The 25,890-nt window shown below is 40.4% G+C and overlaps 1 protein-coding gene across 2 annotated transcripts in view; it reads right to left on the reverse strand.

Moving 5' to 3' along the window:
- cdin1 (CDAN1 interacting nuclease 1) overlaps positions 1–25,890 on the reverse strand; it is a 56,991-nt gene that overhangs the window by 13,249 nt on the left and 17,852 nt on the right. For both annotated transcript variants that reach the window (XM_044375730.1, XM_044375732.1), the window contains exons 7-11: positions 19,064–19,143; positions 18,284–18,333; positions 16,405–16,472; positions 14,849–14,914; positions 14,507–14,612 (exon numbers count right to left, since the gene is read on the reverse strand). In XM_044375730.1, the coding sequence (XP_044231665.1) occupies positions 14,507–14,612; positions 14,849–14,914; positions 16,405–16,472; positions 18,284–18,333; positions 19,064–19,143 (370 nt within the window). The remainder of the gene's footprint in view (positions 1–14,506; positions 14,613–14,848; positions 14,915–16,404; positions 16,473–18,283; positions 18,334–19,063; positions 19,144–25,890) is intronic.

Genomic DNA, 25,890 nt, shown 5'->3' on the forward strand with positions numbered 1-25,890 from the left:
CGAGGATGTGCGATAGCTAACATTGTTTGATATGGTCTCTCCTTTATAATATCTTATCGCAGTGCAACGGTGACACCCACACTACATCCTCAGCTTTTGTCCTCTAACCGTTTCTTTAAATTCATCTATTTGCATTCACTATCAATTTCTTTTTGTCCAGGTAAGCAGGACACATTTCAGGAACTGTGAAGCACAAGCTAATGTTTAAAACACAGATTCCACAGTTTGCAAACACAAGACCCGAGCGAAGTTAGCATCAATATTTGAACAAGAACTCCACATCAACACTGCCTTGATCTTATGTACAGAGGCCCTGAAATGCCCCACATCAAGCAACAACACTGACACTTTCAATGCAGCGCTTATACACTTGTCTCTGGGCATTCGGGGCAATGTTGTAACAAAAGCGAGGAAAAAAAAAAATGAACAAAATACTATGAATACGGAAGAAGTCAGTTAAATCCAAGATAATGTGCTGAATGGTGAAATCCCAAGGCACATTTTAATTCAAGGAGTCAAACTGGGACGAGAAGACAAACCAACTGCTATCAGCAAGATCTGTGATGGACCTCTAACTCTACTTCTGATCTTTACCTCAAGTGACGGCTGGAATGCCATCTGACGAAAAAAAAAAGAAAGACAGAAAGAAAGAGAAAAGCCGTCACCGGGAAGTTGTAATAGGAAATTGCTCTTGGCAACTATTTGTTCAAGCACAAGATTTTTTTTTCGTCTTTATGCCAACCCAGCGAGCCCCCATTGGAAAACAGGGCAGGTCCCCCTAATGAGTAATCTATTTCAAAGCAGTCGTGTCTGGGCATGACAGTTTACTGAGAGGCTTGAAGAACTGGTAATTACCAGTGTTACGGGGCAATTAATGCATATTACACTGCGGCACTCATGGCGGTGACTGTCAGCTCCCCAATAAAAATGAGCACTCTTCAGCTAAAGGGTGACATTAATTGGGCCCTTAATGACTATGCAGAGGAACCAAGCCAAATAGGAACAAAACAGGGGAATCGCTCTGACTCCAGCAGAGGGCTGGAAATTGGACTAAAAATGAGATTAATTGCTGTTTAGAAAAAAAAAGAAGAGAAAAAATGTGGTGAGGGAAAGGGGGAGAAAGAGGTTGGAATTATAGGGTGCAGAGAGCAAGGGCTGCTCATACAGATGACAATTCAATTAATTATTTTATACTGTATTTTCTATACCTTAAGGAGTGCAGACAAGCCTCAGGCCCGTTTTGAAGGCTTTGTCTCCATATGTTTCTTATTGCATAAACAGCTACACATATAATACATTTCCCAAAGCACCCGCATTACGGTGTCATAGTGAAAATGTTCAATATTATGAATACTTTGAAAATCTTAATTTCAGAGAAAAGAAGCTTTCCCACATAACATGACAAAGGCAGTATACAGCTGTGATGATCAGGTAGCTGAGTCTTCCATAATTTGCAACAGAATAAAATCATTAAAATACAAATATTTAGAGTTTCTGGGTTACACCCTTTTCTAAGATGGCCTTAAATACGCCTTTCCACTTAAAACAGTCTATAAAAACATTAAGCAGAACTTTAATTAAAAGTAAATCTGCCAAATTGCAGGCCTTCCACCCCCACAAATGTTTGTTTAGAAGGAGATCAAGGATGGGGTGAAGACGTGAAGTAATTCTGATTAATGTTGCTAAAGCTAGGCACGTACTGAACACCACCTGAATATGCAAGCTCCAAATCATAAAAATATCAGCATGCAAAACATGCCGTCATTTGCATACATTTTTGATTTTGGATTTCCTTGCTATTTAAATATGCAGTTAGAAATAGTCCAGCACTGCCTCTTGCGCTGTCACGCTGCACACTCACACTGTCATTGGTCCTGATAGAACTCTCGCGCTTCAAAGGGAGCTTTGCAATGGAGAAGAGAATGAGCAAATATTTGAATTGCAAAAACACATCATCTTCCGAGGGGAGGAAATTCAAGACAACTTTTTAGAGTTAAAGACACCCCCAACCCCCAGCAAGCTAACCCTCTGCACACAGCACAAAAAAAAGTCAACATATTCATAGCGTAAGCACTCTCCTCACTAATTTACCATATCCAAATTTGCGTAATGGGATATGACACATTTTAGAGGGGATTGGGGAAAAAAACTTTAATTTGAGGAGAGAACCATAAAATGTTTAAGCTGCCCTTGTATTTAACTGAAATCCACCACATAAATCCTGGTTCTCAGACAACCTGACATGGGTTTGATTACAGAATGAAGTGTAATTAGCTACTTAAGTTATCCTTTGCAAGGCTAGAGTGAGCAGCACCGCTATACTTGCTAGGTATTTCAGCATAACTAAAGAGATCTTTAGATTCAACAAGAATACCTTTCCCCTCAGGATTCAGCACAGCCAGTTAACAACCATTTACACGCAATCACTCCAGGAGAATCTCTGACAGCTTCCAACTTTTGCAAAAGTTCGAGAAAAAAGTGCAATAAATAATTTTTATGACAAATCAATATGACTCATAGCATATTTGAAACTATGAGCTCCACAAGTTGATGCCAGGATAAATAGAACATTTAAGCCAAAAGTTACAAGTCTAGCCATGAAGGCCATGAACAACATTAACAGCAATAAATACCCATCTTCAGACATCTGAAAAAATACCCCTGCAAAGGGGAAAACATTCATCTCCTGTGTTTATGATGTGTAAATTTATTTACCACAGGCTGAGACCTACCTTGAATTTTAAATAGGGGAAAATGTGAGCATCTCAAACACATACCAAGAAAATCTCTAGGACACATGGAGAATTAAGTGGTAAAATAAACTGTGGAAAGACAGGCGAATCAGCTACTGGTAAAAAAACAAAACAAAAAAAAACAGGGCAAATGGTTACAGTTTTTTCAGAAGCATGTTAAACCTTTAAATGTAAGACCAATAGTTTGTGGATTACATACAGTAATTAAAGGATTGAGAAAAGTTTACACTGTTACTTTAATTGTAAATTATACCGCAACATCGTTCAAAAATATGAGTCAACCTGTAATCAGCCTTAAAATGCTTAATTCTAGTCATCTCTTTACAAACAGTTAGTACTACCCAGAGCTCCTAATTGCACCTCCCACCACTCCAACCCCCCCCCCGTGGCCTCTACCTATGTGTAGACAACTTGGAGACAGGTCTGAGCAGAAATCAAACCTGAATGATGGATAGCTTTACTGCACAATGACCTCTGTCACTGGGTTCTTGCCCTAAATCAATGCTGGCGATAAGGGCCCTGCGCCAGCGCTCACCTTGGTATGTTCACCAACAGACCTTATCTATGGCAGGAGGAAGTATGAGTAATAACTAAAGACAAGCCACGACAAAACCACTAACCCCACCTTGTCAAACATAATTTACAATGTATATCCCTCTATCCCCCCATTGCTGCTGTTAAAATAGTAATTATGAGACCCAAAGAGATTTGGGACTGTGTGTTTGAAAGATTAACCTGTTATAGGTTGGTGGGAGATCGGTCCAAGTTGGGTTTGTATTTTAACAAGAAGACTGAAAGACGGATTGTAGACTGAACACTGACATACCTCACTCTCCACACAATGACATGCACATTCATTCACAAAATTATGAATAACCTCCTTAAATTTCAGCACTGTCAGGTCTGTGTGGAGTGGCCCAAGTTTCAGTGATGCATACAAGAAGAGGTTGGAGGTTGAAGTTGAGAGAAGGGCTGACAGGGAGTAGAAGAAAGACATTATGAAGATTACAGCATTGAGAACTCCGAGACCTTTCAGTAGTTTTTCATTTGAGTGTGTGTGATAAACTGTGTGTGTGACATAGACAGAGACACAGAGAGCAGAGAGAGCGAGCGCGCTTCCAGGCAGTCGCGTCAAAATGGAGAGAAAGACCAAACATGACATCAAATGTTGCAATTAGCTGACCCCTTTCTCCTAGAGTCACAGTTTGAAAAACCCTGCCTTTAAAACCCTGATTAAAATGTGTTTGCTTTCTTATTCAAAATGATATTTGACAAGGTTAGCAATATTTCAACTAACTGCAAAAACATTCTTGTGGCCATAATCCTTTTTTTCCATCACTTTGCAGGGGCGCAGGTAACCTCAGAGTGAGTTTCCCATGAACTCAGTGCTACAATTTGAAAACAAAACCGCTGGGGGAGAAAAAAAAAGAAAACGCAGTTCAAAGTTTCACTAAGCGTGTTTTGTTTCACCCGGGCAGCTGAAGCTAAATGTTTTGCGATCATTATTCAGAGAATGTATCCCCATTCTAATTCAAACCACAACGAAGAGCCAGTAGTCTTTTCTTTAACCGCGAGCGCCATCCTAAGCAGAGACTCAGGGGGGCTGAGGACTGTCAGCAGCTCTGAGGATAGAGTTCCTCAAACCATTAAACCCCCTCATCACCAAATTAAGAGAGGTGTAGTCCAAGGGCCAATCCAAGAGAAATAAGATGTAATTTAATGGTGCACAACAATATACATATGTAAATGTGTATGAATGTCAAAACTCAAACAACTTGGAATTGATGTTGAGCAAACTTTTTAAAAAAGGGCTACAAAGAGTCAGAAAACTTAAACAAAATGTAAATGGTGTCTGAGATAGTCTTTGTCAGTTTGCAGTTCTGACAAAACAAGATGAAGATAAGCAATGAATAAGGGGAAGAGATCCGAAATGGTCAGGCCAAAACTCTGTCTAAAGTTAATAGTTTTCACATCCATTCCAGCCGCAAGAGAAGAGAATGTGAAGTGTCGGGCTGGACAGTGAGCCAGGCCAGGCTTAGCTGCAGCTGTGCTCAAATTGAAGTGGCACTTTCTATCAGAGGCCTTTCGCCAGACAGCTCTATTCTGCCCTTTCACTTGTAACCTCCATGACACACAGACGGCCATTACAAAAAATAAGAGTGGTCATTTAAAACACACAGCCGTCATTGAAGAGACAGATTTCGGGTTTAACATGGGGGAAGATTCATGGTGTGAACGTGCCAGCTGATGGAGATATCACTCAAAATGAGAAATAGATTTCTCCGACATCTCTGTGGCGGCCATTCAAAGGGGCTGGCTCAAAGCCCCCTAACTCTGCGCAGAGTTTATATTTCACTTGTTCTGAAATGTATGCCTCTGTTATCTTGCATCAGTCCAAAAGGAAAGGATTGGGTATCGCCTGTTTCAACTTCCCGCGTATGATGAAACGTTACATCGACAGCGGACAGAGTTGGAATTTGGATATCATTACCCTGTGAACTCCTTAAGCCTAAATCACTACGGGTTTTGTTATGATGCACATTTAAAAGACATAATAGAGACAAAACATGTTAGCATATTTTACACAAGAGAGGAGAAAGAACTAATACGTTTTATTGGGTTCAGTGGCCAAGTGCATTTTTTAATCATTTATAGGCCTGACAGAGCTTGTGGAGACAAATCTGTTGACCTAATAGATCTTGTACATTAACCTCCAGAATTGATGAGCAAAATCAGAAGGTCAGCACTTGGACACAGGCTCCTCATGTGTCTTTGATTACACACTCCCACTAAGGGATAGGCAGGCAGAGATGTTTAAGCTATCAGGCAATCAGACCGCCGAGAGACGTGAAACTCAAACCAGAGATGGGAGAGGGAGAGGGCTGCCTGGGAACAATGATGGGGGAAGAGGGTCCTGACGAAGCTCTTTAACAAATGCCAGGCCAGTGAGGAAAGACTCAGATGTGCTTGTATCTCTTTCAGCGTTTCTGGCAACAACGCCCTGAAGTGAATTAATACTGAAATATCAAGCAAAGTTCACAAAAACAAATACCTCTTCATCTGGTATTTAAATTCAGTCACTTATGGTACATCAATCAAAATGACTGCCATGAGGTACAATCAGATATAGGTCTTACATACTGAAACAAACAATTCAAACCATATATCAACATTATTTTTCTTGAGTGATGAGGTCATATGATGAATGAAAAAAGTAAAAATCTTTTCTTAACTATAAATTAAGAACGATGGGTGCAAATTCAAAACAGCATCCCTGACGTCATTTATTGTTTTTTGACGTCATTTATTGTGGAGACGACGCTGATTGATGTTTTGGTGATGCAGGTTTCTACAGCTTTGTTTCAAATTATTTTGTTATTTTTCTTATTGACTGCATTGTCTGAGAACCGTGCCAATAAAAAGGGGGGCAAAAGGAAAAAAGGGGGAGAACCTTGTCTTCTTGGTTCAGCTTTGTTCTAGGTATAAATCATCAAAAGCCTTTTATCAGGATCCTTCTGCGGTCAATACTCACAGGAGCTAACACTGAGCCAGGATTCCACTAAATAACAAAAACTAAAATACTACTTTCAAGTGTATGCACAGTCACCGTATGTACGTGTCCATCTTTTGTATGAGATTCAATTTCTGCAAGTAACATATTTACTGTTTACATGGAAATTAATTCAGTAACTGCTTGGAAATTGAATGGAAAAAGTTGTGAACACAGTAAGAAGCCTTAACAAGAAGGTGAAATCACTGTAAAAGAAAGAAAATAAGCATGGGTGGGAAAAAAACAAGGTTATGTGAGGGACAGCGGGCCTATAAAAAGAAGCCTACTGTCTAGGTTATCTATAAGGAACCACTTATCACAAGCGGCCAGCTCCACACAGTGACTGATGGGCCTCCACAGACCATGAGTACCAGCACATTATCTGGTACACACAGAGCTGCTCTTTAAACACAAAGGCAGAAATATGAAGCATTGTTTCCTTGGCTGTCAGTTGGTAAAAATATTCTATTTGCTGTATGGTCTGAAATAGAAAGAGTGTTGGTTGTTTTTGTACCCAGGCATTGCTAAATAACATATAAATTAAAGCTAAGATAAATTGGCTACCCTAACTATTCATTTGTAGCATGTAAAACATCACTGATTAAATCAGTGTAGCTCTTAAAAGGTTCAATTAAATCTTGACATATACCATTAAAAATAAGAATAAGTAACCTACACCATACATAAAGCAAGGCTACTCCTCATAGTGAGAGTCAACCAAACAAAATCAATGAATAAAAAATCATGGCAATCACAATCATCCACAAAAAGCTGTTAAACACTTGCCATGTCATGAAGTCGCGCATTCAGAACTAAAATATGCATTCCTTGTCTATCCATCTGAATCATGGAAAAATAAAAGCCCTCTTTCTCTATACCTAATGCCATTCCTTGAAACAAAACGTCAGGACCATATTGGCTAACAGAGAAACAAAAGACATAATGGTTTCCATTGAAGTGGGAATTGTTTTGCAGTAAATCCATGCCATGGCAAAGAATATGTTTTGTTTTGTTTGTTTGTTTGTTTTTTTTTTTTTACACACTTTTCTTGGTCTCATTCTTTTCCTGTGACAGGCCAAAGAACTCATGGTCCAGCACTCTCCTTAAACCTTGGGAAGACACAGAGAATCATCTGATGACTCCCGGTCTCCTCCATCCCCTCTACAGAGAGGTTAGGATACAGTTAAGCCCTTAACTTGGGCAGCATTAAGATTCTTTTGAAGCAGCTGTGGAAGTGCATGAAAAGAAATACATAAAAGGCCTCATGAACCAAAGGTCCTCTAAAGCATAAATATTTCTGTTATAGCTTTAAGCCGTTTGAGCTTAAATGTGTGTATACATGAAGATAATGTCGTCTTAAATTTCCTTTAGCCTTTATGATAGATTCAGCAAAATATCCAGCAAGATACAAAAGCTCACCCATTGCACGATAACAAACGTCCCTATAATTATCTTCCTTTTTTCAGTTATCTCTTTTAAACTTTGTAGCAGTAGCAGTAATAACTGTGTGTGCACACGGGCTTTTGTGTGATGTGCAACAAACATCTAGCACGGTTTATAAAATCTATTTGTCTCGGCTATCTTTGTGTCAGGAAAATATCACTACGAGTTTCACATCACATTGAGTATAATGTAGGCCTGAATGTCTTTTGGGGGTCAGGCAACCATCGAGATCCTCCTGTTAGACTGAGTTTTACAAAAAGCCATTCTAATCCTTGCCCACTACTTGCTGTGCTTTTGACAAATGTTGCTGACTTCTTCTGGGAATGAAACCCAGAAGGTCACTGTAGAGGAAAAAAGAAGGGGGAAAAGGCAGGGAGACTGAGAAAATAGGGGGAAAAAAAAGTGTGTCTCTGTAGGTCTGATGACATACATCGTGAAAGCTGACAAAAACATGTACGTTCATCTTTTAAAAAGTTCCATAGCAAAACAGGAATTCATGGAGCTGACATGCTTGCACCTCATTTTACTTGAGGCTTTCTTCTCCATCTCACAGTGTCGCAGGCAAGCAGAAAGACAGGAGGAGGGATATATATCGCTGGGGTGCCGCTTTCTGTCCCGCTCCTCGTTTATACACACAGCGGCCGTGTCAAAGCTGCTCTCAGACTCAATGGTAAATGACAAATTTGGATAATGCACACATACAACCCTACTCAAATAAATAGGAGACATGGAGGCTTAACCAAAGCTAAATCCTGAGGCTGCTGGAGACCTGAGAGTGCGGATTACACCCCAGACGCCTTAAACAATGCACCCAAATGTGCATCCTTAAAAGCATGAAATCCTTGAAGCATCAGAGCTGACTTGTCATTTGCCATTAATATTCCAAGTTACTTGTGCTTTGGGGGCCAGCATTGCACTTCTGTGTACTGAGGTGCCCTAAAACAAACACTTGCATGGCCCTAAAGGAACCACCATTGTGGGTAGCTATTTTTCTAGCTGTGGAATATTCTACAAGAGGATGTCATAACAAAGGAAACAATAAAAGAGGCCACGTTCCTGCACTACATGGGGTATCCATAACTATAAATAGGGGGAAGGCAATGTTCTAGGCACTACTGCACAAGCTTTACCAGGAAAACTCATATTTGAGCTTTCAAAAAACAGAGGAAATCAAGCTCTAACTCGATTTGTTTTTCTCGCATATATCAAATAAATAAAAACGTCAAGACATTAAAACCCATTAGAACCACTTGGAATGTGCAGTAATGCAGCTATTAATATACTAAACATTGCATCACTATGATTACAGTGAATATCAGTTATTTTTTAAAGGCCACAATCAAGATGGAGAATTGTTTTTGTTTTTTTTTTGTTGTGCACACCTATGACAGGAAGGTGAGGTAAGGTATGGCAGGGCACAGGTCTTGGAGGTGTCACATTGTCACCCTACAAGCGCCAGTACCTGTCCTCGGGGACACCCTGTTATGTCCAGCCTCATTGGATTAGCAGCAGCCATGGCCTGTGGGCGCCCTCTCTCAGGTGACATCCCCTATCTGCTCTGGCTCTATGATGGCCCCGCTGCTGCTGAGGCTTGTATGCTACAATAGTATTAAATGGGAACACATAACCTGGCTATTTGCAACACAAAGGCATTCATTCCAATGTAACCAGTCATACACATGGAAGCAAAAACATAAGGATCTAGTAATAAAAGCTTTTTCAGACTTAAAGGCCTAATCAGCTGAATAGTAAGTCAGTAAGGATTGTCTACAATATACTACGTCATTACACTCCATTAATTAAGCCTTCATATCACTGCTTTGGAAAAGTTCAACAAAAAATGATGGACATGTCCATTAAAAAAAAGGACCACAGTATACAATATCTTGAATCAAAAAATTAATTTGATGTCGCAAACGGATTGACGGTTCTCAGACTTTAACAGAATTATCAAGCAATTTCAGCTGTAAAATCTACAGCATACAGTTCCAAGATATAATTGGAAAAAGTTCACAAAGAACTCAAGATGTCTAATTGCAGCTGTGTCAACTAATATAAAACATCACATAAATCAGATTTCTGTCTAGTCATTAGCCAATGTGTCAGCGAGCAGATTAGTAATGTTGTAGAAACAGTCTGGTGAGAGTCTTCAGAATTATGACTTCCTCATTAATTGTAGTTTTGCTTTCATTATGTACATCAAAAAAGCGTTACAACAAAGGACACGCACTAATCTCATTTGCACAAAACAGATTTGAATGGAGATCGATATGCACTTTTGGAGCATGAGAATCTTCTGCTGGTAATTATGGGAGGACATAAATTATCCACATAACAAGAGCGCATGACTTTCAAAATTGCTAAAACAAAAGAGCCTGATGAAACATAATGCATGTGCGTGCATTCAAGTTTCAACAAATTTCCAAGTGGTCAAGACAGATGATGTATAATGGCAAACCCAAAAGTCTTAACCCCCGTTTCATATGAGGGAGAAATGAGGCATACTGTCCCATTATATTGCTATAAATCATTTTTTGTGGACGGCTGACAGCTTTTTATCAGATCTAACCTTTTCAAGCCTCCATTAAGAGAGCTAACATTTTCAACTCTGACACATTTGCAGTTTACGAATCTCACAGCTGATTTACTTTGGGAGGGGGGAAGCTGGCGTCCGTGCTCATTTCCACACAGACTGTCCATTGTGCTGGGTTGGGTGGACTGGGGGAGGGAAAATGGGGAACAGCAAAGAGAAGAACAGGCTCAGAATATATTTATCTAACTCTTTAATCTGCTATACTACAGTGCAAAGTAGCTCTGTTGCCGAAAAGCTATTTTGTGGTAAATGGTACAGTATATTCTGATTTACTCTATTGATTCTTTCATGGTACACAACTGCTGCATGCAGGACAATTAAGTGGCACAAAGATCTCTTATAATCTGACAAATTCATAATGAGAAAAGAGAAAAGATGTCAGGCTTCATAACAGGCAAAGCTAGTAAAACAGGATACAAAAGACAAGCATTATATCAATTTAAGAGGAGCCCTTTTAACCATTTTTGTCTCATTTTTTGCTGTATGAATGTACTTTGATATGATAGACTGTAGTGTTTTGACTGAATTCTTTTTTTTTGTGCAAGCCATGATACGCTCTCTCCTAACAATGAGGACTTATCATTGATCTGTATACCCATCTATTTATCCATCCATCATGTACCGACACTTCATTTCTGTATTTTGTCCTCTGTTGCAGATACACAGCTTTTAAGAGACTCCACACACATATTCAGTAACTAAATCTCACAGTGACCACTGGCATGGATAACATTTGCCATGAACAATAGCAACAACCAAAATCACTACAACTCACTACATAATTTTGGCAAATGCATTACAATAATTCAAGTGCAAAAATAATAACGAAGTCAGCAAATAACAGTCATTATCTAAATAGATTCTGAATAAAGTAATTGGTAAGCTAAACTAATCAGACAAATACAAGGCCAGAACTTTAGCTGATGCTAGCAGAGTAATGGGGGAACTTTGCCAACCATAATTGATTTAAGTACACCATAATCAAGGAGGGGCAGTTAAGGTGGTACCACACCAGAGTCCATATTTCATTACATGCTGTGTTTAACCTTACCCACTTCTCCTAAAACACACAAGAGGCTCATTATGTGTTTAATATTCACCAGCAGGTGAATAATTTTTATGCAACTCTGATAGTTGGGCGAGATGGATAACTCAATTATCTGAACATCCGTCAGAGCAGAGGGCTCGCTGGCTCTGGAACGCCACCAGCTAAGATTGATGGCTGGAAGACACCAATAGCTGCTGCTTCGCCATCTCATCCAGGCACTGGCCCTGAACACGCCGTTTGATTCTGCAGAAGACCGTTTTTCTCTCCATTTTTTTCCTCTTTTCTCTTTTTTCTTAGGAGCATTGTAGGTGAAGCGCCATTACCCCTCACTCCACTGAAGAGGGGTTCATTATGGGGTTAGTGTTTTGGCAAGACTATTGTTTGGATGATAAATGCAGTTGGTGAGGGCTTTGGAGGGAAAATTAGTTATGTTTTTTCTTTCTGTCTGCAAAAACATGTCCCCATAGCTCACTCTGCAATGCTTGAGGGCAAACCAAGAACAATTAACACAAGCAATGGTTGAAGCAGCTCAGTTAAAGCAAAGAGGGAATTCATGAAAAATAAGCAAATCACTGGAAATGTCAATCAGGGGCAATGAAGTAATTACAAACACTGCTGTGTGATTCCAAGGGCAGTCTAAAAGAAACCCATAAGGTTTGGAGTCAAGCATTGAAATCTGAGTTTGAAGAATGAAGGAATGGACAAACACCCTAAACATCAGCCCTTCAGGGCTCGTCTCATAAACTAAAACCAACTAATGAGAAGTGACAGAAAGATGATGTCACCCCATCACTCTCTTGTCCCCTTGTTCTCTATTGGTTTATGCTTTTGTGACTACAAAGCACTGACCCTAAATTCACTGCTTTTTCTTTACACACACACCCACAAACATGCACGAACGCACACACACTTGTACCTCAGACTATGATGTATAAGGTCTAACAATAAGAGAAAGATGAGGCACATTTTCAAATGTCAACAGTAAATGTCAATTAAAAATTACAAGGGTGCTGGAAAAGGTAGGGTCTGAAGGGACTGACATTTTTTCATTTTTGACACGACAATGTTTATCTGACCGGGCTGCTGGCTGACATGATGGGATCTACTTTGTCAGTTCCTTAATACACTCGGACAAGGCCGCCCCAGTGAATATCAATGAAAGCCACCCCTGGGCAAATATGTAAGGCTCAGACTAACCCTAACCATCCGATCAGCCTATTAGTATTATGATATTTTGACTTACTGTAAACTAATGCCACTAGTACCAAAGAGGCAGACCAAAGACAGATTCATTCCATTTTCTTCAATCCAAACCAAGAAAGCACATTGACAATGAGATATTTATGTAGACATCTGATCTCCCTGTCATGCTGCCTGTAATGGTAATCATATGAGCTCTCTTCACTGTTACGTTATTTTAGATTTGATCGACCGAGACAGCAATCATTTAAGTAAATTCTCATTAAACATGTTAAAAGAATGTTCTGGAGATTAAACAAAGCCTTTTTCAGTCTCCAACTTTCTTAGAGGCATTTAATGAGGCCCAACAAAGATGGTAACCATGAGAAATGGGGCTTTTTAAATTCACACCTCAGTGACTTTTAGTTCCTGACGTCAACAATAGTTAAAAAAAAAAAAAAAAAAAGAAGCAGGAAGCAGGCCATTTCCAAATAAAACTGAGAAAATTAAACACACCATTGATTATGACCTTGACATCATCTCCCACACTTCAATTGCTCAATGATATTGAATGAGTCATCTTCCCTGAAAATCAAATGACTGTTCTGCTGGCAGCTTCTGAGTGAAATCAGCAGGTCAGTCGTCCATAGACAGGGTAAGATTCGCTAAATGTGGTGACTCTATTTATTTTTTTCAAACCAACTATAAATCTATTAATTACAACATATTTTGAAAATGCCTTGGAAGTTATTGCTACTTAAAATATTGATCTATTTTACATTGTTTGTGGGATATACAGGAGTGTCTTAAGAACTCAGGAGTATGATGGGATTATCAATTTCAAAAGTGTGTGCTCCCACTTAGTTTTCATTGTATGCCAAAGTTGCAAGAGCACAAACATAACAAGCTATTTTGAATGGAAATGTTATCTACAGTATTTAACAAAAACCCTGATATAAATATAGTTTGCTATCTAATCTCTAATAGTCAGATGACGGTAGGATTGTTTCAGGTTTGGGAACTACACATAATAAACTACACATAAATTTGAATTGATGGTAAACAGCTCCTCTCTATGCTTGGGTCTTGATAGACCACAACACTGGTACTATACATGAACAAAGAACCCAAAAACAAAGAGACAAAGAAAGAGAGAGCTGGCTGTGCCTAGTTTCTGGACACAGCATCGGGGGTTTGGAACCTCCTGGCGCTCCAGCACCATGTCACAACATGTCAGCTGGCCGTCACGGCTAAGGGGGGCCGAGGCCGTAACGAGGCCGATGGAGGCAGTGGGGGCGACTTTTCAACTTGGTGACTGGAACCCGTGCAAAAAGAAGCAGGGATGTGAAGACCATGTGTGAGTAACCCTGACTTTTCTCTGTATTTGCCCCAACGCGAAAAAAACTCTACCTGATTACTTAAGATTAAAGTTGGCTGAATTTTTGGATAATGGTGAATGTCAGATGCTCACATTTTTTTTTGCTGGTATGTAATAGGTAAGGATCGACCTACCCAACTTATTCAATGGCAGGGACACTGTAAAATATATGCAGCTTTTAAAGTAAGAATTAACGCTTCAATAGCTAAAAAAAGGGACACAGAAGCATTCTACATACAACTATAAACTATATTTTCAATGCTGTATGATTAAAAAAACAAAACAAAAACTTTGTGTTCTCCATGGGAAGACTTTGTAAATATCTAAAGATGCAGGAAAATTATGTTTTCTCAATAGACAATGAAGGTCTGTATGTTTTGCCTCTTTTTCAATTCTACCATTGAGACACAAACCCCTAAGCATACACACACACAAACCTCTGTTCCCCAGGGTCCAAATGAAAACAGAATACAAACAATGCAATACAAAGATGTGAGATTATGAATGAAATAGAATACAAGAAGAGAATACGAAGAGTGAAGAATATGAAGAGAAGATTAACCTGTTCCAGTAGCTCCAGAACTGTTCATTGAGATAGGTGCGGTGGCTGTGGTCGTCTCCAAACGAGGCTTTGCTCTCAATCCAGTGTACAATGTGTCCCTCCACAGCTTTTCATAAACAGAAACACACAGAAACACTCAGACAACTGTTGACAAGAAAGCCACACAAACAAGATCCAGAGGGGACAAGTAACATTTTCTTTGTTTTTTACTCCTGTCATTCAAAAAATGAAAGATACTGCATTAACATGACAACATTTTGACAACTACATAATCCTCTTTGAGAAATGGTACCAGGCAGTCATTTTAGATAAAATATTGACATTTGTAATGGGATTACTAACCAATTGGAACCTCCAGGATGATATCGGGTGTTTTGTCATAGCCCATAGCTCTCAGTTGGTTTTCATCTACAGGAGATAAAAGTGCAGAATTGTATAAGTTTTATTCTTAACTGAACAAGCTCTGTTAGTAATAAGCCTACTGTATGTAGGCTACATACTGTACAGCAATCACAGGCTTCTAACCTAACAGGATTCACCAAGGTGCTCGTAACAAAACTCCAAGCAGAGCAAAGCAGAAGAAATAATAATAGAGGACAGCAAGCACAGTAAAACCATTAACTACATCTGACACGTATTCGCTGTCTTTGCACAAAAGCCTGTAAAGCCGAGTTACAGAGCTGCTCTCCAGTTTGCAGTTTGGCAGAGCTTTATAAAATATACAGCAAGGGGACAAGGTTGGCATTATAGCCTCTGTAAGCCTGACCCCTGCCTGCACAGGCTGCAGCCATTGTCCTTGACTTCTGGCGCGCTTCGGCTATTATCCCTACAACACCTGATTTCTCCATTAAATCTCAGGCTGACCAGGTCATTCAGTTCCAAGGGCCTGCCTCTTTGTCTCCAGCCAAGCTCAACTAATGGGGCATGGAAGAGAATTGAGGAGAGATGGAGGGTGGCGGTGTCAGTGCTGGTGAGGAGGCAGCATCAGCCAAGGATGGAGAAAGAGAGCCGAGTGAGGTCAGAGAGGCTGCCAGAAGCCTCTGGTGCAGAGGGGCATCCTGGGTGTGGTAATGTGTGTGGGGTAGGATGGGGACCTCTATTCACACCTAGTGGGCTGTTGACATTGTCATGTGGCTCTGATCGCCTTTTTACATCACCTTTGATTAAAATTAATGGGCCATCCCTGCTGTTGGGTAGCTTATTTCCAATCCATTTATCAGATGGGGTGAGGCTGCCTCAGTGGCCCTTGTGCCCCCCGAACTCTGACAGTTTTAGGACAGTCCTCTGTACAGCCCTGAAGAAAGGTCAGCACTCCAGGTCCAAATAAATGATATGGTCTTAATGACAGAGGGAATGACTTTTATCCTTCATCACTCATCTGACCTAGGGGATGGTGATGAGATGGGGGTGGAAGAGGGAAAGGGGTTCAAAATTCAGTTTCGCAATTTCACACGTGGACACTCTACTTTGATTTACAAGAAATGGTGTTATAAAGGCATTATTATAACAAAAACATAATTGGTTGAAATTATTACCAAAGTGAAGTGTTTTTCCCTGAACATTAAATGATTAAAAAACTATTGCAGGCAAAATGGACATGTTCATGTGAATAGAAATGGGCCTATTTCATCAATTTTGAAGTAAAAAAAAAGAAAAGAAAAGAAAAAACATTGAAAGGCAACTTGAGAGAGCCAAACCTTCAAGCCAATGACACATTAAGAGCTACCCTTCAAGCTTTCATTCTTTAAATATTCATTGTAGGCTGGTGCATAAACAGGATATTTGATAACAGCTCCTGGTTGTTAGCAAATCAATAAGAGATAGCATCCACTGCATCAGTCATGTCCAGCCCTTTGTGACTTTAGAGATCGTGATGAGAAGGTCAAGAGATGACTTACCTAGAAAGGAAAGGTTTCTCTCCTTCAGTTTGTCACGGAGCAGTACCTCATGTTCTTGGCCAATAGCACTGAGAATAGAGAGTCAAGGATTCCAACATACAGCAACAGCAGCATGTTTTAAATGTGAACTCATCATCAAATTGGCTCAAAAATTCCTAATCAATATTTATGTAAAAAACAAAAAAACCCACTAAAATCCTGCAAGAAAATCTGACATTTTACCTGTAAAATTGGTTACTATGGAAACCACAAAAAACATCTGCTTTTGTAGTTTTCTGTGGTAAGACAGATGAGAGGTGATGTAAGCTTAACGGTGCATTTGTATGTTTGACATCAAGTAAAGAATCTGCTTTTGGTATAGACCTTTTTCACAGCAGACATTTTGACTTGTCATAGTAGGAAAAGAACAAGTGGAGCAAATAACGTTAAAGATGGCTCAGTTCCATTCAAGAGTCTAACGAAGCTATACTGGTGAACCATCATGAACTATACCAGGGTCAAGAATATGGAAAAACTAAATGGAATTCAGCCATTATTAATGTTATTAATCACCCCTCTGCTTTTCCTGCATCGACATTTCGAAATGTCTGTTGTGAAAAAGGTCTATTGGCTTACTATGCAAAGTGAAAGCCACTTCCCTTCATACCGATGTATAGCGAGAGCACAATCAGAGTTTTCAGGTCAAACTTAATCTGCTTTCACAACAAATCTCCAAAGTGCATTATCTAAATTAGGAAGACAGAACAAATGCCAATCTGGTAAAATGCGCCTGGCCTAGCTGCTCCACTCATGCTTCTAAAATCTTTAAAGAAAATGCTTTTAGAATAAATGCCATTTTGCATCAGGGTGCATGCTGCTTGATGTCTCAGAAGGCATCCTGCACTTATGAACTTCTTACAGCATAATACTACTCTCAACACACACTGATTACTCACTAACTGGATTCTAATTAATAGATGCATTGTATTAATTCTCTAGCTCCTAATGCACACATGAACTAAGAGCTATTACGCTCATGTGGTGATGGAGCTCTTCAAAAGCACATAGTAGTGAGGCGGCTATCATGGACTCTCTGTGGTGGAGTAACTGACTCTAAGTTGACACTTCAGAGAGGACTGCCAAAGAAAGGTAAAAAGTGGGGATGTGGAACGAGGGCAGGATGGGACAGGGTTGACTGGCTATGAACAGATCGATCCAGCCCGACCACACAAGTGAAAGCTTGGACAGAAACAATAACATGCAGACGTACACGTATACACTCATTTAAATAAGTCCCCTCCCCCTGGAAATAGTTGCCCCCAAATAGCCTATAGTCTGTCCCTATAGTCAAGGCCAAGGAGGGGGAAGGAAAACACAAGGAGTCAAACTTAATAAGGATTACAAAAAATGTGCAATAAAATAATTAAATAAAACAGTTCAAGTTGCCCAGAACTCTCCATGGTGCTGAACTACATCAGATTTATCAGAGCTAAATGCAATCAAATTAAAATCATTTTTAAAATGATACTTGACAGTTTTTTTTTTCTCAAATCACATAATTTACATAAATACCAAACAAGCTGGGTTGAATAAAATACCAAACAAAAGAACACATTAAACACCAGGCTTATGAATGCCATTTCCCCCCCCTTTGTAGCATAGAACATTGGGTCCGATCCACAGCGTGCACATGGAGATGCATTTAGATCAGCCTATCCTCTCCTCCTCCTCTCCCCTCCATCGCCTTCCAGACCCTGTATCGGTGATAGTGGGATGGCAGGCAGGATGAAACACTTCCTCTGTGAAGCAGAACTTTTATGTCAGGTGAAGCCAGACACATCTCATCCCCTTCAATAGCTTCTCGTCAATTTCAGGCTTAAAATTTTATGGGATAGGATACTGTTTGATGCAGTCTACCAGCGGTCCATAACAGCAGTCATTTATTGTGCACTGAAAAGAGGGGGAAGAAATATTATGGCGTGCAAAAAGGGTGGGTGGGAGGAGGTGAGGGAAGGAAGCCCATACAGTGCTGGGAAAGGAGAAAACACTGGAGATGCTGGCAGATTGGCAGGCATGACCGCCGGCTCTCACGTGACTTCATCAGCAAACATGAGCGGCTGATGCTGTCTGTCAGACAGGTGAATAAAGTAACATTTAAAAGCTCCCTACATGAGCAGTAGATTTGTTACATGGAAACAGGTAGCACAAAAAACTTTATATATAATAGAAAATTCAATAGAAGTAAATTTAGAAACCATTCCATGACACTAAATGATTTACATAATCTCCTAAAATATATAAATTGTGAAAGTTAAAGCTGGAGTGCAGGATTTTTTCATATAAATGAACGTCTGTTACATTTAAGCTCTTGCCTAACGAGTTCACACAATGCTGATAAAGCCTATCACCATCAGATAAATCTCTGTATTTCACAATATACAGAGTCTTTAAATCTGATGTCTATGGTGAGCTTCCCGTGCTGTTACACTGGTAGTGATGTGTTTTATATCAACCAGCAATGATTGGTGTGCCAAAGCTGAAGGGCGCCCATAGAGGATGCGCACCAGAGACTTCCGCTGGCCGAGCCGGCTAACTTCCGACTTAGCTCTCCGCTAACTTGCCTATTTAACTATTTACTCTCACTGCCAGAAGGGACCGCACTGCAGTTTAGAACACTTACTTGGTAGACGTTATTGGCCAAAGTCTGGTCTGGAATTAACGATGGCTCCTTAAGCATGCTGTTGAGGACTGTTTTAGAGGCTGAGAACAAGAGAGAAAAGTAAGACACATAAACAGAAATCACATAAACATTCATATGCAAATGGAAACAAACATTGTAGTGTGTGTGTAACATATATATGCTAAAAAAATGTAATTGCTGCATTGAATGGGAAGCGAACAGTGGAAAAAAATAGACAAGGCAAGCTTGACATACTGTAATTCACTATGCCACTGTTAGTGCAGTATTTCCACACTAGTCCATTAGATGGCTGCTTGGTGTCTATACAGATTTTCTATAGATAAATGTTTCAGTCCAGAGCACAGGAGCCCCATGTAGTTTATCTATGTTATGAACGCTGACTATTCTGCATCTCTCATCCCCATTCTTGCTCTACTAACATTATAAATCAGAAAGGAAAGCCTGCTGGATTGATTCCCTGGCACTGCAACAGCAAAAAATTCCTTAAATCATTTCTTAAAAAGATTTGGATTAAATGGATTGTATCATTGTGTGACGAAATGGTTGAGGCGCGCCATTTTAGTGATATATATACACATGGTCCTGACAGACTTGTAGCATTACAGACAATACAAGGAATGTTTCTATTCACATTTCAGGCATGAATGGTGCCTGTACCAACGCTGCACAGAGATTCCTTAGCTCATCTAAAAAACTGTGCGGTGTAAAACTGTTTAAAGACAAGACAGCTTATTTAGATTTAAGATTTATAAAAATATGTTTATAAAAAAAAATCCACCAAAGAAAAAGATTAATTGAAAAAGATCTGGGTCTAGATTTACAAACGCTGACTGGATCATTAAGCGTGTGGTAAATGAATTTCATTAATAGAAAAATACATTTAGAAGAACATTTAAAACCCTTAAAATGCCAGTTTTCTGTCCTTTCATCCCGTCATTGTCGCTATTTCATAGGCATTACTCCTTGAGAAAACAATTACAGGAAGGACAAACAGTGCTGTGATCCCTCATCTACTCTACCCTATGATGAAATAAAGAGGGAGGAGGGTGGAAGAAGAACAAAGCCCATTCAGTACTCCCTCTTCTCCTTCAGTTTCTTCTTCTTTGTCTCCATCTTTCCTTTCTCTGCCACCTCTTTTTTTTTTTTTTTTTGCTACCTCTTCTCTGTTTCAGTCTCTCCTAGCCACAGTACTCCCCCAGCCCACCCCATAACCCCACACTCCCTCTTAGAGCTGCGAGGCACAGGGCTGTGCTTTATTTCTTTGCTCATTTTTCTCAGAGATTGGTACCTTCACACGCAGATCCATACCATGCTCTTGTGCAGTGCAGACGGCGGTGAAGAAAGAGTGTTATATTTTCCCCTTGAGTTAGGACACCTCATGACAAATGATAATGGATAATCAATAAAGCGGGAAATATGAGGCAGCAAACTTTATGAAGCCAGGAGACATATTACTCCCCAACAACACTGGTTTCCCTTAACAAAGTCACTACTCGACTGTGCCTAATAATCTGAAGGAAAATCAAAGGACCCGCAACCACATCAGCAATATTGGCAACTTATTCCACTTTAATGGCATTTTGATTGATTTTTTCCCTCTTCCTAATGGTCGTTTTATAGATTTGATGCTGCTTCTGCAAAACAGTAGTGTGTAATAAACCTCCCCGAAGGCAAACGGTAGCCATTAAAGCTCTTGTCTTACTAGCGCTCATAATTGGAGGTTGACCACCACCACATTTTGGTCTCTCACATAACACACAAACACACACTTCTAAGACTACATTTCTCTCCCTCTCCTTGCCTCTCAAGCCCTTGGATATTTTTGGTAAATGGTTATAATAAGTGATAGGATCCCTTTCTCCTGCTCTTTTGAGCGATGGGGTTAAAAATAGCCATAAAGACGTGACCTTGGCGCTGACATTGTGGAATTTCAGCCAAGCATTGACCTGATGAAAATGGAAGGCCAGTACGCTAATAAATCAGGATGCTTTTAAAATGAGTTTACCCTAATGCTCATTCATCATGGGCTGTAATGCCATTTGCAGGCCCAGGATTCGCTGCTGTGCACAAACACAGCAGTAAATAACAACAGGGCCCTTGCATCCCTCGCATCGTTGCAGCCTCCAACATCAGCATACATTTATTAAAGACGCCCCCGCCTTGCACGGCAGCACTCCTCTATGACACCCTGAGCTCCTCTCTGCCACACACACACACGCACACACACAATGCTCTTTAAATACACACACTAAAGGCACACAGAGACGCACACATAAAAACACGTGCAGGAAATAAAAAGCATAATCTGAAGAACACCAGACACAGAGAACAAAGCCCTGCAGCACGACTTTGCACCTTGTAAACATTCACCAAATTTACTGTAATTGTCCCATGTTGGTATAAATTCTGACTAAGGCACCGTATCACACCGTCAACATCTGAACAGAAAGAACAGAGAAGAAGAGAATAATAGATGTGAAACGCTACGCCTCCATTGGGATTTGCTAAAGAAAACAGCCAGTGTAAACAAATCACAAGCCTGTTTTCATATGAAACTCCAAAACAAGATACACTACGTAAAGAACAGCATTACCTTGGCTTGATTTCTCATTGCTTACTCATGTCATTTGTAACTACTCTTCCTTTCTCCACCAGGGTGAAAAAGTCATTATCTCAAACACAAAAAAATGTTGAGAAACCTCATTAGATAGCAACATTTGTTGAGGGAGGACCGTAATAAACAATAACGGATGACGATTGTTATTGCCCCTGACACTGATGAGCTCCTCTGCAAGTTTGTTTATTAATTAAAAAACCCACTTTTTTCCACGGGTGGGGGGGCACTTACCCATTTCCTCTATATGCCCACCCCCTACCCACACTCCCCATGCACAAGCCATTGAGCTGTGGAGGGGCACTCGTTCATCAAACTTCATGGAGCAAGGGAGAGACAGGTCCTGATAATGTGCGCCGCTAAAGCTGATTTTCCATGATGAATCTCGGAGCATATAAATTGGCTAATATCTGAAAACATTTACAGATACTAGAGGAATTGACTACTTGTGGGACATGATGGATGAGCCTCTCCGACGCTGGCCGACAGCTCTGCAAATCTCTGCGGCTGCCTAAAGCCCTCATTTGATTTTCCAATTTACTCCTTTTAAATTTATCCTCCCGTATTGAAAAAAAACAGAAGACGGGAAAGAGAGAGAGAGAGTGAGAGAGAGTGGGACACAAGAGGAAGGGAAAAAAAAAAAAGTGATTTTTTTTTTTTGTTTTTTTTTTTTAAGCTATCTGTGGTGGTGTGTAGGTGCTAGTTGATGATATGAGGTGGTATCTCCTGTGCAGGAGGAGCCCAGTCCCTGAAGAGGTTACTGGGGCAGAACTGATCTGCTTCCACCTGATTCTCCCTCATAGCGGTGAGATGAGACTCTACAGTGTGTGTGTGTGTGTGTGTGTGTGTTCACGTCTGTGTGTGTAGCAGTAGTAATAGTAGATCTGGGAAAGCTCTGCCATAGACAGAGGCTTCCTAGGTCAGGCCATTAGACTGTGGCAGAGGCTGACTGGAGCTTCTCTTCTGAAAAGGAGTAATTAGTATACTTGTCAACTGAAGTGCCACACTGCTGCTTACCTCCCTTGCACCCACCCCTCGCATGCATACACACACACGCGCGCGCACGCACAGAAACACTCATCTTGCCTGCACCTCCTTACTCCCTCCCTTCTTGCTAATGAAGTGCCCTTGCTCTCATTATTTGAAAAGAGGCTGCATATACACACCAGCTCTGCCTTAGTAGAGAGGTGAGGGAGAGAAGAGAGGAGCACTTGAAGACAAGAGAGGAAGAACCATAACGATGATACTAGTGGATACTAACTTAAGATTTCACTGGATAGAACATAATACAATATTCAGCTATCAGCACGTCTGATCTGCAAAACACTGAAGCTATTATGAATTCTGTCAAGGAACCAAAGAATCATAGTAGACGCTAACATTCTCACAGTGTTAACATCAAACACAGGACATTTATAACCTTGCATACAAGGCTTCTGTAAAGGAATGTGACAATAAATCTTAAAGGCGGTCGAATCACATAGTTACAAAACATGGAGCAGCAATCTAATCTGGAGCTGGGCCTTGGGAAAATGGAAAAGGTCAAATAGCTAGCAAAATTGCCTCCTCAAAAAAGTATGTCTAAATCTAGAGGCACATCAACTCCTGTCAAAGGCGGAATAGAGAGAAAAGATGAAGAGATAGCAGGAGGAGGAGAAAGAAAGAGCAGGAGCTCCCCCAATGTGCCTGCAAGTGACTTCTTAGAGGTAATGTCTACTGACATAGAGTTGGAATGACAATACGGTTATATATAATGTAATAATTGTTTTCATGGCATTTACTGACATCTCTGTGTTGTTCGATTTTTATTAATCATGGAATTTGTTCTGATAATCACTTCAAGTAGGTCTGATCTCCCCTGTTTTTGGATAAATAAAATTCTGAAAAAAAAATCCATAATTAAAATAAAAGTTTTTGCACCCCAAGCGTGTGTGTGCTCTAGTTTAAAAGTCCTATGTAGTACAGCTTCTAATGACCTGCAAATAGTTGATATAAACTGTGTAAAAGTGCTCATGTGACCTTTCCTCCCCTACTGCCTAGTCTGTTTTCATGAGACAAGGAACATTATGGATGTTGATATCATATTCAATACGTGATAAAACTGCTTTGAATGTATTGATTTATTTACAAGCGCCACCAGATAGTCTTTCATTCTGCTTGACTGATGCTCTCTCCAATACTTTTGCTGCAAGGAGAGGGGGAGGCAGCTTGTTGTCATCATGTTGAGGTGTAGTGGTGGTGTTGGTGGTGTATGTAGCTGGAGGAAGGAGGGGAGAGGAGGGGAGGGCAGGACAACAACAAGCGAGCAAAACAAAACAAGGAAGGGAGAGAAAACAATTTAAAACTCTGTATTGATCCAGCAGTAGTGATTGTACATATATTCCACAGTCCCAAAGGCCCCATTCCTATGTCTCTTAAATGCAAAGGGAAAGAGAAGGGGAATAAAAAAAAACGGTGCTAGGCAAAGGCAAGCCACTCACCCGGTTGGGGGTAATGTCCCTTATATAGAAGTCTATTGATCTTTGCAGGGCGCCTGCCCGCCCTCCCTCTGGAGTCTGACAAAAACACACAAAACACACACATGCACACAAGAGCGCAGTCTGGGGCTGGAGGGGGGCATGACGGATATCCCTGCCAATAGCACTGAACCAACCTGTTAGCTAATTGCCAGCAAAGACAATTATCCTTGCATTGTTTTATAATGGAAACACATTACTGGAGTCTAATATACACAGAGGGAGATTGGAAGATTTGACCGTGCGGCCCATGGGGGCAGCGATTCATTTGCAAAGGCCAAGCAGGTCATGGGGAGATAGCAGAGAAGCTCTGTCAAAACAGAAGTCACCCTCACTGCCACTACAGCTGGCAACAGTGGAAAGGTACAATATGATGACATTATCATTTGAAAATACTTCATATTCAAATAGCAGGTAACAGTCAAACAAATAAAATAGTGGATATAAAATAGTGGATATCATAGCTATTTTTTGTCACAGCACTTATGTTTAGTTAAGAGGATTTGGATATAAGATTATCCTGTAAAAGTCTCTGTGAAATCACTTTCTACAAGAACCATGACCATGACATTACTAGCCCGCAAACACTGAGACGCCGCATGGTTACAACACTGTTTTGAAATTAAACAACGATCATCCAGGAAGTTTCATCTGCTACAAATCTATTCTGAGCAATAATAAAGCATGTTTTCACTGTATGGAGATGGAGGGATGTAGTGTGCTATTATCTGAGACGGAGTGCTTCTCCTGGATGAATGCCCTGTTCTACAAGCTGCTCAGACTAGTATTTTGACAGGCAGTGGATAACGGTGGGTCCAAAGCAATCACATCTTTGACTTTGACAAATGGCTGTGCTGTGGTGAAGTTGAAAATAACACACATCCACTTTAATCTCTTTCTTGATTAAATTGGAAGCACGTCTTTTTGACATCATGCGATTCACTCTCAAAGCACTGACTACTGCACAGACACACACACACACACACACACACACACAGTCTTCGACATGGACCTATTAAAATAATATTGAATCATGTGTGCATGTAATATTGTGAGTTCCAGAGTGAAAGTAAGAGGTGAAGGGAAAGGGCTTTTTTGTTTTGTTTTTATATAAATTAACAAATGTCACACGCAAAAACTGCAAATTATCCCAGGAATTGTGCCAAAACATTTAGCAGAAGATGATGTAAGTAATTTCAAGCCATAAAAAAGACAAAAAAAGACACTAACCAGAACGTACATGGACAATTATTCACACCATTTCTGGACAATCTCTGACATGTTCAACAAAAATATTTGCATCTGGAATTTAGTTCTCCTGCAGCGTGCCCGTCAGCACTACCTAGGAATGGTTTGCTTTTTCTGCCACACTTTTCTTCAACACAATTTCCTCAGTGGACCCCAGTAGGGTTGGAGTAAGAGACCGGGATGAGGGAAGAGGAGAGGGTATGGTAGATGGAGGCATTGGGGGATGAAGGAGGGTGAGGGAAGAAATCAGGGGTGTTATAAATAACACTGATGAGGTGAGCTAGCATTGATCCACACTGCAGTTGAGAGGTGGGTGGTCCTCCCAGTGCTTAATTGCCAGTCATGTGCCCTGGGATGCCGCTGCTACTAAATGTGGTCTGTCTCTCATTAGGCTTGGACAGGTTGGAAATACAGCAGCTAGCCGTGGC

This window comes from Thunnus albacares, chromosome 15 (genome assembly GCF_914725855.1).
Source record: "Thunnus albacares chromosome 15, fThuAlb1.1, whole genome shotgun sequence".
NCBI classification, from domain to species: domain Eukaryota; kingdom Metazoa; phylum Chordata; class Actinopteri; order Scombriformes; family Scombridae; genus Thunnus; species Thunnus albacares.